The sequence below is a fragment of the Cucurbita moschata genome, unplaced genomic scaffold (assembly GCF_002738365.1).
Source record: "Cucurbita moschata cultivar Rifu unplaced genomic scaffold, Cmos_1.0 Cmo_Scf00002, whole genome shotgun sequence".
NCBI classification, from domain to species: Eukaryota; Viridiplantae; Streptophyta; class Magnoliopsida; order Cucurbitales; family Cucurbitaceae; genus Cucurbita; species Cucurbita moschata.
Genome location: NW_019268518.1, coordinates 2414507 through 2428341, shown reverse-complemented (window position 1 = coordinate 2428341; position 13835 = coordinate 2414507). Strand labels below are relative to the sequence as shown.

Genomic DNA, 13835 nt, shown 5'->3' with positions numbered 1-13835 from the left:
TTACAAAAAAAAAATTAATGTTAAGCAATCTTCTCTTTTTCTTCTGTTTTGAATTTGTTATTTCGAGTTTCCATTAATAATCAATATTAATTTACAAAACATACCTTAATTAAATTATCTTTAGAGTTCAGTTTAATTTGGTATATTCAGATGAATTGTTTTATATTATCAACTTATATTACATTTGATTTGTTGACCAAACTTATTATATTGAAAAGATATTAAATCAATTTTTAAGATATAGGGGAGATTATGTTTGACAATATTTCAATTAAAAAAAAATAATTGCTTAAATTTAAATAAATATTTTGTTTTACCTTATTAATAATCAATAAAATTTTATATTAATGGTTGCTCTTTAATTCATCAAAATAATAACTTGAATAAAATAATATAAAATAATTTTATTAAAATAAATAAATATAGTTTTTTAAAACTTGCAAAAATAATTCTGACCCTTTATACAAGGCAAAGACATCAAATATTCAAAGATGAGTTAACTTGAAACTCAATTTATGTTTGACTTCTTACAAAGCATTTGCCTCCCATTCATTCATATCCATATATTTATTCCTTTCAAAATCATTGATATATAAACATCATCAAATTAATAATATACATTAAAAAAAAAAAAAGGACGTTTTATATGAAAATATTGAAACAATTAATATATGTTTGATATACGGCCCCTAAAGCAAATTTATATTTGTATTGTTATTTCGAGTGTGGTATAATCTACAAATTTCGAGAACGGATTATAATATCTAATTAAATAAAATAAAATTAAGAATATAATTAATTATAAGAAAATGAAAAGAAGAAACTGTCACAACTTGTACGTGATCAAGGTTAGTGATGTGAAGGAGAGGTGCAATATTTGTCAATGCTTGATTTTCATCCGATTCTCCTCTTTTGGGTGAGGGTCGAGTGGGTTTAAGTTGAATACAAGGGGTGAGTTGAGGGGAGAAGCTCTAATTGTGATCTTGTTCGGATGAGGGCAAGTGACTACATAGGTAGATAAGTGTTGGTAGGTATGAGGATCGCTCTTTCTTTAATGATATTGATGTTATGAAGCCTACTATAGAGACACCCCTAGTAGGGATGATGAGATAACATCCCTAATGGTTTGATAAGAACTATCATTTGGAATTATGACGAGGTGAGGACTTGAGCACCTATGATTTGTAGGTTGATGACAATGATGATGAAAGAGACTAGTAAATAGTTGAGCAAAGCATTTTAAAACCACGGAGATAGATGTCATGAGAAAGTAAGCTGAGCTTTAAGAACCGATGAATTGGAGAAAAGCCCATACAAGTCTAAGCGATGAAAACTCATTCTAGTTCATATAGGAGATAGTCTAAGGAAGTTCATTATTGGGAATGAACGATTCACTAAATGCCTAGACTCGTGAGAGGGTAAAGTCCCATCATTCAAATTATGAAAACAAATTATGTCTAATGGTATCTTAAATTTAAATTTAGTTATTTGTTAATTTTATTATTTACAACAATAACCACATAACAATTTGTTTGTGAATTTGATCACAATATGTAATTGGGGCAAGAACTAAGTTAAAATTGATTGCAAAAGAAATAATTTTGTATAATAATTATAAACTATACAATAAAAATCCACGAGACTAGAAATCACTAATTGGATGGGTCCGACATATCGCATGGGAGAGGAGTAATATCTTCTCCATGTCGTCTAAACTCCAATATGTCGTCAGCTTCTGGACGACATTTTCATTAAAAAAAAAAAAAAAAAAAAAAAAAAAAAAAACTGTCTGGGCCTATCTTGTTGCTTTGGACACAAAGGGCCACCATTTGGAAAGCCTGAGTTTAAATGTGCAAAATACACGTGGCACACTCTCCTCCCTCCCTCATGCCATCTATTCTTTTAATTTTATAAATTTTTTTTTATAATTTTCAGAATTTTTTTTAATTCTTCGAGAGAATTTTGAAATCTAAAAAAAAAAAAAGGGTTGTTGTAACATAACAAAGAAAATAAATATGTTTTGGGAAGTGTAAAAAATAAAATGATAAAATAATTAGTTGGATTCAAGTATTTCGTAAGTTTAAATTGAATAATATTTCAATGAAATTAGAAAGCAAGTAGAATGTTATATTAATATAATTCAAATTGTATTATTTTATATATCGATAGTCGTGATAAGCTGCACTCATGCTCACAACTTATCAATTCATAAAATAAAATAAAAATGTAAAATGAGAAATTCAACAACCAATAATATTAAACAATAACGACCTGGCAGATTAAGTTGAATCATTTTATGCGATATGGATAAAAATACCCTTTTTTTCGTGTCAACACCACAAAAGTGAGCATAGGTCTGTGTAATTAACATAAAATAAATGGGATGCATGTGCAAAATAGTTTGTTTTGGTCACAAATCCCTTTAAACAAATCTAATTTGATTGCTTCCATTCTGAATCTGTTTGAATATTGATGAATAATTGGAAGTCTCCACCTCATTTCTTGTGGGCTTTCATCATATTATAATAATTTGGGTAATTATTTATTAAACTATTGAGAAGTACATTAGATTGGTAAAAATTTCAGTGCAACAGACGAGCCTCTCACTTATTCAACCTCTTTTAATTTTCTTTTTCCTTCCCCTTTTTCTTTTTTATTATCACAAGTCTAATTTCTACGTAATAATAATAATTATATTTACTACTATTAAATAAGCATAAATACATTTTTTTTTCTTTTTTTTTTCTTCAGAAATTTGCAGTTCAAAATTACAAAAGAGCCCTTGAAACCCAAAAAAGAACAGAACAAAAGAAAAAAAAAAGAGTGACAGGCAAAAGTGAAAGGTGAGGGTGAAAGGCACATTTGGGAGTGGTGGGTCACGCTGTCAAGCTGACAGACGGTGCTGAGATAAGATTGCTCGTTGTTATTGCCACCCACTGCTTCATTGGGTGAAAAACCCAATTTGGGAATTTGAGTCCACTCGTTTTTTTATAGCGAGTTGACTCTGTTCAGTGAGTTACCACCGCCGAGTTGTTCCCGAGTTTCCAGGCGGAGGTGGCGATGAGCGGGCGGGTGTGCCACCCCAGCGTTAGAGATCCGTTGTTCTCTTCCACTCGGTATCCTTCTCCGCTGCCGAATAGGGCGAGGAGCATACTTGCTTGCTTGAATGCATTGGAGCCCAGGTGGATGGGTTCGAACCCAGAGGAGCAAAACCGAGTTCGCCACTGGGTCAGAGTCTCGTGCCGCTCCACTCGGTCGCTGCCTTCACAAGCCACCACGTTGCAAATTTGCTTTCCGAGGTACATTTCCGACATCATCTTGTCCTGGTTGTTGGGCGAGCTCTCCAACGAGTCAAAAAGCGTCGAGTAGTAATGGAGTGACTCAGTGAACCGATCCATGAAAACCGGACCGTTATGGTTGGCTTCCTGCTCCACCACCGTCATGATCTCCGGCTTCATCTGCTTCACTACCGACATAACCTTTTCGATGGCGCCCGGCCGAGCCAGTAGCTTATGCAACTCGAACACCGAGTTTACCACCACTGACTCCACCTCGCTCGGTCGGAGCTCCAGCATCGACGCGTCCAGATCCGCCAAGCTATTCGCCACGAATCCTCTGTATTCGAACTCCACATTGATGTTTTCGGCTAATTTAGCGAGTTTCCAACCGACTTCTTGAAGGTAATCGGAGTTATCCGGCGCCGGAGGTCCGATCCCGGTGAGACGGAAGGCTGGGGGACCACTCGGCCGTAGAGCTAGGGCTTGAAGCAGAGCCGGCCACTGCATCCCTTGGTTCATCGAGAAATCGATTACGTGAACGCGCTTCTTCCCTTCGAAGGCCTCAAGAATCGCTTGATTCGCGGTGAAATGTGCGAATTTCAAATACGGACAGCTCTCGTAGAAATGCAATTGAAGCATATCGGACATTGAATGATCGAGGGGATTTTCAGGGCAGACCCGATAGATTCGGCGTGCCAATGCTTCGGCGAAGAATGTGGCGACCTTCCGCATCGCTCCGGCTTGAGAAACCGCCAAGTACCCGATTCGCTTCACCAGAGCCTCCGCCAGATTCAGATTGTTCTGCTGCACGGCTTCGGCGCAGGCCATCAAAGCATGAACCAGTTGAATTCCGTTCTCCTGCGAGTCGACGAGAACTATGGGGCGAGTTGTAGAATCGGATGCCCCAATCGCCGAGGTAGAGAATAAATCCGAGTCCGACTCGGACGAGGGTTTCAAACGCTTGTTCTCTCTTGGTGAATAAATCGCGCTGCTCGTAATAGCTTTAAGGTCGTAATCAGAACTGGAAGACTCCTCAAAAATCAGGCTACTGGTCTGTCGTTGGGGGTCGTAATCAATGGAAGTGATGGTGGAGGATTCCGCCGGGGCTAAAAACGACGAATCGTTCATCTGCGAGGGAGGCGGCTGCGGAAAACTGGGCGGCGGATGAAGCTCCGTTATCATACTTTCAAGCCAAGTCGACAGATCAGAGGGATTATAGTGAACAGTATCGAAAGCTAGATGCGAAAGGCCAGTATCCTGAACTTGACACATAGCTTCTTCAAGCTGTTCGAGCTTCTGCGCAACTTCCGCCATGTCCGACGACTTAACCTTGTAACCCAAAACAGCGAGAAGCTCATCCATTCCTCCATCGAGCTGGGCGTCCTCCTCCCAGAGCTTAGCCTTTCCAGTATTCAAACAAGTGTCTCCATTAGGAGCGGCAGGCATGGAAGGCGGCTCCGGGCGAGGATGAAGATGATGATGCTCCCTCTTCATCTTGTCTTCCGACAGCGGCGGCGGATAAAGTGGTTGTGGTCCGTGGAGGAGAGGTGGGTAGAAAATTGGGTGAAGGTGGAAAGAGAATGAGAGGGTTTGGGAATGGAAAATGGCGTGAACCGGTTTCTTCTGAATGATTGAATCAGCTTCTTCACCGCTTGCTTTGCCCTACATAACAAGAACCAGCCAATTGACCTCAAACGGCCCCCTAAACGTCACTTCTAATTCCGGTCAAATATCTTACTGCACAACCAGCCCTCCAATCTAACGCCGTTAACACCGTTTAGCCTTGCAATCTTCACCCAATTATTTTTTTTTTGTAATATAAAATTATTCTTAATTATAAATTTAACATAAACATTTTAATTACTAATATTTTTCGCAATGCTCCATTATTTACATCTAACTCCTAAATTAATTTATTGTATCATCATTTATTTCTTCCTCACATTAACTTAAAATTACTAAAAATTAAGTTAATTTAAACACACTAAAAGAAAAAGAGATGATTAATTAGACAAAATAGTAAATAATTATAGATGAATATTCCAAATGTCATTATTATTATTGGAAGGTTAAAATGCGTGAATGGGCCGAGGGCCCACAGGTTTCCTGACGCAAAGGCCCAACTCATCTCAGCTGACACAGCGCACTACGGCGACGCTCCCACACCGTTACCATCCCCCAAAAGCCTTTTTTATTTTATTTATTTATTATTTTATTTGTAAAGTTATGCTAGTACAACCTGGACTGGATTCCAGTCGGTCTCTACGATTCTCACACGTGTCCCTATTCTCTCCTGTGGGCCCCTGGTTTTTTTTTTCCCTTTTATCTATTATTATTATTATTTATTTTCCCCTCTATTTCTGTCGGAACAATCCTGGATTCCTCTTCGCTATAATCCTAACCTCTCAGTTTTCAAGGTAAAATTTTCAACTTTTACTCTTCCCAATTTAGTATTTTATTTCCCCCCAAGATGCAACCTTTAGAAAAAAAAAAAAAAAAAACCTATAATTTTTTTTAATTATTTCTACTCAGTAGTTCAAAATTAACCCCTTAGTCCTCAGAGTTAAATACTTAGTTAAAATAATATTTTTTTTTCAAGAATGGTAATTTGCCTCATTGCCTTAAATGGATCAGTTCAAGAACAAAATGAAGCATAGACAAAAGAAGATGATATCAACTAGTGATGATCTTAGATTGTTATATAGGTACTATACGTGCATAGATATCCACTATAAGTTCGCCCCTTAAGATGCGAAAAGATCTTATCTCTTGAACATAGTAGTTTTACTCTTAGTTAATTTAAAAAAAAAACTCATATTAAAGAAGATAATGCCCCAAATTTATAATGGAACCAAATTATAAATAATAAAAAATAATAATAATTTACACTTTATTTTTAAAAAAATAATATAAACTCTTATGTATATCCTTTTATAAACTAATAAAAATCTCCCATTTTCATCTTTGTTTTTATCCTCTTCTCTTCTCTTGTAAATTAAATTGAATTTGGTTTGTTGAATTTAATAAAAAAAAATTGTTGAGACAGCAATTTGGTTCCTTATCCAAGAGGAAAGCTCCATTTAATATTAGAGAATAATACCTGAAATTCAGAAGCTTAGGCTTAGAATACTCATCATATCTACTAAAAAAGATTCCATTTCATGAATCCTGTAGGTCTTCACAACTCTTGGTGTCTGTCTATATCTCTATTTCGAAAAGATTCATACCTATCTATCTACACTCTCTACTCACTTTACACCCCATTTGTATTCCCATCATTTATAAATTAAATTCCATTTTCTATTTTTTTTTATATATATCATAAATATTATTATAAAATACATTAGATTCTCACATATTCAAATGCAAAAGTAGATTTAATGATTTAATATTAAAAAAAAAAAAGATCTGAATCCACGAGTAGATCCAATTACTCATATTAACATATTAATATTTTATTTAAATTTCTAGTTCTTATCTTTGTTTACTTGATTAATAAATTACTTCAGGTAACCTTATGGGGCGAAGGTCAACTAAAGCTCATTCCTCTAAGTCATTCATGTCCTAATGATCCATGTAGAGTCACTAAATGGACGAGAGCTTAATATTGAGCTTCAAAACATTTCTTGCGTACATTTCGAAAACCCTAATTTACTCTATGAGTAAGAGTGAAGTGCGCCTTCAAGATACACATAAAAAAGATCTTATTTACTTACCACACTTATCTTAAAGCTATAACTAACTCAAACATCCAAGCGTTAGCATTGAATTACTGTTCCTCTCTTAAATCAATCAATGTTATGTCGAAGGAGAAATCACACTATGACCAACCTTGCAAAGACCAAGCTAGCATTCATAAGAAAGACCTCAGGTGTGATCACACCTAAATTCAATTTAAAAAGTCTAGACACAGGTGTGCTATCTTAAACTCTACTTCAAAGTAGAGGTACGACTTAAAAGCTTATCCAAATTTACAAAGCCCAGAGATGATTTTCATCCTTAGGCACGCTCGTACCTATAGTCAATTTGAAAAAGTCTAAATAAGTGTAGAATCATAAAACTTTGCTCCAAAATGGAAGTACGACTTGAAAGTTAATCTAAGCATACGATGTTCAAGGAAGATATAGAGTATTCCCACACGTAAAACTGATTTAAAAAACTTGAACATTAGTATAACATCATAAACTCTATTCCAAACTTTTGTTTTATCACTTAATAAAATCTTAAATTAATAATGGATTAGCTTATAAAATAAGTTTAGACTAAGTCGAAAATTTTAAAATCATCCTAAACAATTGATTAAAGTTCAAATCATAATGACTAAACTGAAAGTTTCAAAACGTTCGAGATCAAATTGAAACTAGACCAAAGCATAGGAACGAAATAAATTTAATAATTAAAGAAGTAATATTTATATATAAATAAGGTAAAATAATATAATAAAAGCTTAAAAGTTTAGCTATTGGAATATTAAAGAGACCTTGCCCTCGTCTTCTCTCCACCATTATTGTGAACAGCATATTCTTCGTTCCTTTTCCAATCGCTTTCGCCGGCCTCTTCTAAAGATATTTCCTCTTATTTTATTTCATTTTATTTTATTATTGGTTCATTAATTTACTACGAATTGTATAATTCAGCTACCTTTTTAAACGTTAAGCAATATTTATTTATTTATTTATTTATTTGGGATTGCGAGTTATTTGATATTGTGATTGTGATGCTCACCCCATAATCTAAGCCATATAATTTGTTTATTAATTAACGTCATCATCATATCGATTAAAGGAAAAGGTATAATTTTTTGATTTTATAGACTACATTTTAAATTCAAATTTGAGTTATTTTTATATCTTATTAAATATAACATTATTCTCACTTTAGGTGAAATTTTTTACAACCAAAATGTATTCTTAAAGCTGGTTTAAAATAACATTTAAATTTTGTTGTATTTTTTTAAATTTTTTTTAAATTCTATGGATCAATAAATTTAAAGTTTTAAAATATACAATTATATAAAAAGATTATAAAACTGTAATATTTATTATTTTTTTTTTAAAAAAAGTAGGGTGGATGCGAGTTAGGTTGGGATATCCTATTTTTAAGTTATTATTATTATTTATTTGTCAATATTTAACCAATAAAATTTAAAAAAATTATGATTTTAATATGATAAACGTGTATTTTACATTAACCATTATTATAATTTAAGAACTCAATTATATTAAAATAGCATAAATATTTGATATTTTATTTTTAACTTGGTGATTTTGAAAAATGAAAGAATATATTTTATTTAAAAAATAATCAGACTTTAGATAATTCATTCTATTCTTTGGTTAGAAAATAAAAGGGTATAATTTTTATTAAGATTATAAAATAAACCATAAATTAAAATTTTGAAAACTAACAAGAAGAAGGCTTTATTAAAAGAAAATTAAAAAATTAAGCGAATTTATTTTGTTTATCTTAATCTTTAACAAAATTGTTAATTATTCATTAAAAATATAATTTAAAATCTTAATTTTAGAATGGATGAGAATCATTTATTTTAATTAAAATTTGAATAAAGTACAACAAAGCTATAAAATAAAGAATAAAAAAGTCGAACAATTTTGCATCTCAAACGTAGAATTCATTATTCTCGACTAAACAGCGAGACATAGACATCATAACTTTCTAGACCAAACAATTTTTTACGGTAAACGTCTCTTTAATTTGTTTACGTTAAGTTGAAGTTTGACTTTCGAATTCAATTTTACTCAATTTTTTGGCTTTACCATTTAGCTAAATTAATCATACTTATTTTCTATAAATGATACTTCATTAAACTAGATGTAGAAAGTTTGGACATAAAATGACTATTAGGCTAATTTAGCTAATCAACATGGTGTACTTCATTTTGAAAATTCTCCTCTAACAACTAAAATAAATCAAATATTAATTAAGTAACTTATGGGTCGCTTTGATTTCATAAGTCAAACAAGTTGGAGATTTAACCAAATAAAGAGAAGAATATAAAATTTATATGATAAAATAAAATTTCTACACAAGAAGAAACGAATTACAAAAGTTAGAAAAATAGATTTCACTCTTTTTATAATCTAAGAGATACTTATTTTATGATTAGACCATAAATAAATTGTTCATCAAAATAGAAAAAATGTAATTATAAGGATAAAGATAAAGTTTTAACCGATTAGGAACGATTTAGGAAGGATTAAGTTAATTAGTATGGTTTTGGACAAAAATAAAAATAAATTGTGAAGACCTAAAATATAATAAATTCAACGGAAAACTTAAATAAGACATTACGCGGAAGCGATGGCCTTGCTCAACGCTAATCAATGAATTTGATGAATTAAAAAAGTCCAAATTTCTCTAACTACTATATTAATTGCATTTAATTTAATTTAATAATACTTTTTTTTCCTGATTAATCTTATTGCGTGACAGAACATAAATCTATGTTTTTATTATTATTATTTTTAATTTTAGAAAAGCGATTGCTTTCGATTTAATATGTTAATGTCTTATAAAGTTGTTTGCTTTTATTTGTAAGATCTTCTAATCTTTTCAATATTCATCCTAATGTTTTATTAGTTGAACTAGCTCAATAGAGTTGATGGGTCCAATCAATAATAAATAATTATAATAAAATTCTTTTTATTGTCTTGAAATCATCCTTATTTTCTCTCCAATGTATTAATTATTTTCAATCCTAAGTCTTTTATCAAATAATTTTATTAGAAATTGCAATCAGTGACATGGGTATTTGAGAAATTGTTCAATTCATCTAATTCGAACTTAAGAGATCCCTAAACTGTCAAAAACTTAGTCACTAGCTAAGTCTTAGACATTCTCTCTTGAGGTTAAGATCAGTCTAGCTCGGAGGTTCTTCACCCGTGTTCCATAAATTCTTAAGAAATTAGTTAATGACTTGATTGGTCTGAAAGGAATCAAAACGATTCATTTAATGTGTCAATTGAGTTTTGTAACTTATTTTTCGATATAAGTATCTTATCTTCTTTTGAGTTACATTCTTTTATTCTATTCTTTTAGCTTGGAAACAGTAGATTTATTGGATCCTGATGATGAGGAGTTTCTTCCCATCTCTCCTTCAAAGATACGTTCCAAGAAGGGTTTTGGTTTCACAACCAAGATGAATAAAAAAATTCATTGAAATTCGAGTCCTTTTAACTTAGGTTGTCTTAGATGACCTTAGAGCCTCCTTCGGAGGAAGTTTCTTTCTATCCCAATATGTTTTAAGTGGTTCATTTTCACCTATTTCTTCAACGTTTTCTTAATCATGTCAACCTTATGCCTTTTTCAATTTTCTTTTCAATGGTTGGTGTTATATTGTTTGAGTCCCTAGAACTTTGATTATAGCTGAAATCACGTCAATATACAATCTCAAGACATGTAACAACCTAAAAAAGAAAGGTGCACCTTATTGGTGGTGTATAAGTAGTAATTTTCATTTTTTTTTAGTTTTCTTAATCCTTTATTATTGAAATAGTTTATAATTTTGTTAGATAGAGAGTGAGAAATATGGGGTATAATTTGATGCATTGATTAATATAAAAGAAAGCTATGTTAGTTATATACATTGAATACTGTTAGAATATATTAAATTAAAGAAAACACAAATGGAAAGATAGTTGGAACGTGGGGTTTAGGAAATATTTTAATGTACAAGAAACAAAAAAAATAAAGAAATGGAAATTGCAAGTTGTGTGAAGATGAGTGAAGTAATAATTTAATAGGGGTTGAGGGAGGGTGAAGATTCAAGTCAAAAATGGCCGCCTGCGCCACCGTGTGCATGTCATTGCTCTCTTTCTCTACTTTAGTTGGCCGGCTATGGCCATTGGGAGAGAAAACGCAGGCTATCTCAAAGCTACCACATTTTATATGTTTCTTCTCTCTCTCTCTCTCTCTCTCTCTAGGACGGAGAAGACCTCAAAACTCTAATTAAAGTTTTAGTAATTAAATTTATAAACGTTATTTCAACTTATTTGTTTTGTTGTCCCAACGTTTTACAAATGTTTTTAAAATTTAGTTTGCTTTTGTTCCTAAAATTAGCTGAGAATTAGAATATTTATATAATAAAAATCATTAGGAAAAAATAAATAGAGTTAGAAAAAAATTAAAACATCTTTAAATCGTACCTTAATAATTTTGTTTTTAAGACAACTTGAATTTTATTACTAATTTGTCAAATGTTTAATATGGAAGACTAATACTCAAAGTGTTCCTAGAACTTAAATCTGTTCCATCTTAATTACTTGAATCTTAAAGAGTTATATTGGGTTGGGTTATATTTTGTTATTTGGGTGGTTGAATTTTTTGAAATTCAAGTCCATTTGTGAGTTGTCATTTTTAAGTTAGGTCAACCCAACCAACTCAAGTTTATTGGAGTTGATTGGATCACCAACTCTCATGTTGATCCAAAAGAATTTTCGAATTTATCCAGCCCAATCCAACTCAACTCGTGTACATTATAATTAAAACACTTCTTCATATAGTATAAGGGTCTCTAATTTCATTTAATAACTATTATGAAAACAAAACATCTTCTCTTTTGAATTTTAAGAGATCATAAATTTAGATGGAATTTGTGTTCATCTCGATATCTTCGTTCACCATCCTGCATCAAGACTAGTGGACTACTCTCTCAATTCATTTCCTTTCCTTACTAAATTGATCGAGTGAGTGGAAAATTTATGAAAACTATTCATCAAAATACCTTTATTTTGTTTGGTATGTTTGCATTTCATATACCTCTACCTAACCATTTCCTCACTTAGTTGACTATATGCTTCTCTCTGTCCATATTCTATCTTTAGTAGAGATCATTGAAGTGATTGTTTTATGACATAAAACAATATTTAAACCCTATATCATTTTGGTTCCCATAACTTTACCTTTTTCTTTTCTCATTGAGGTTTGAATGATAGTTCAATTTGGTTGTTAGGTTAATTTCAAAATAGTAGAATATTACCTCTAAGTAGGTTCACTAGTGTTCCATTTTGATCATTGTCCTTTTGTCCGATAACTACCTCAATATCTGGATGAAAAATGTATGTCAGGTTAAAACGTCAATGTAGACTCGTCGAGAAAACTTTTTCCAATGAGTTAGACCTTGCATCAGAATGATATGCCAACAAAAACCAATGCTTATTATTCATATAAGAGGTCATGGGGAAAACACCCTTATCTCGAAGCCCCATGCATTGAAATAAGTATGTGAGATCTAGAACCTCCCTCGAAGTCTATAGAGCCCTCGAACAACCTCCCCTTAATCGAGGCTCAACTTCTTTTTTGGATTTCTCGAACAAAGTACACTATTTGTTCGACACATGAGTTACTTTTTGACTAAACCTTCGAGGGTAGCAATTTTTTTGTTCTGACACTTGAGGATTCTATTGATATGACTAAATTAAGGGCATGACTCTGATACCATATTAGAATCATGACTCTCCACAATGATATGATATTGTCCACATTGAGCCTAAGCTCTCATGGCTTTGCTTTGCTTTGGAATTCTCCAAAAGGCCTCGTACCAATGTTGTTCCTTACTTATAAACCCATGATCATTTTCTAAATTAGTCAATTTGGGACCTCCTCCCAACCATCCTCAACAATCCTCCTCTCGTACAAAGTACATTATAGAGCCTACGATACTTTGAATATATCCACTTATTACTGGTTTCATAGTGTGCATTTGCACTAGACTAAAAACTTTTTGCCTTAAAAGAAGTTTTCTACTCAATACCGCACATTCTGAGTCGACCATTAACGTTTTCAAACATTCATATGTTGTGTTAACACCTCCCGTTTACAATTCATAATTTCTCCTCAAATTTGAGTGTTATTGGTCGGTGAAAATATTTCGATACAAACTTTGCTTCTACCCATCTCAAGATAGGATCGAATATGGTGCAAATAATTTAATCATGCTTCTACATTACCTTGCAAGGAAAAAGAACACAACTTAAAAGTCTCAATGTCCCCCGTTTGATGTGTTTGTGGGATCTTCTCCGGTTAGGGAGAGACTTCTACATCTTTATAAGTAAGGCACTTTTATAAAAAATACTTCGTTCCACTCCTCAATCGATGTTTGATCTCGTAATCCACCCCCATCGAAGGTCCCAACGTCCTCGCTGGCACACTGTTTGATACCTGACTTTGATACCATTTATAACACCTCAAGTCAATCACTAGCTGATATTGTCCTCTTTGGTCTCACAGCTTTAAAACGTGTCCCCTATGGAGAGGGTGTAGCTATAACCTCTCCCTAACAGACGAGTTTTAAAACCCTAACGTGATGCATAACAAGCTAAAGCGAACAATATCTGTGGTAGAGATCTAGAGTTAGTTGAAAATTTTGAAAGTTTTAGATAACTTTTTTTTAGATAAGATGCAAAGTTCAAAAGTTTTTTTTTTTTCCTATTTCATTTTAAAAACATCTGAATTCTTAACAAAATAGTAGTTACTTTGTATTCTAATTCTTGGTCAATCACTCATCAACAAGCTCTAAAAAAAAAAAAAAAAAAAAAA

At 32.5% G+C, this 13835-nt stretch overlaps 1 protein-coding gene across 1 annotated transcript; it reads right to left on the bottom strand.

Moving 5' to 3' along the window:
- Positions 1–2991: 2991 nt before the first annotated feature.
- Positions 2992–4940, bottom strand: LOC111461524 (DELLA protein GAIP-B). The gene has a single exon (XM_023105072.1). It carries the CDS (start codon positions 4770–4772, stop codon positions 3009–3011), a length of 1764 nt encoding a protein of 587 aa, XP_022960840.1. The 5' UTR covers positions 4773–4940; the 3' UTR covers positions 2992–3008.
- Positions 4941–13835: the final 8895 nt, after the last annotated feature.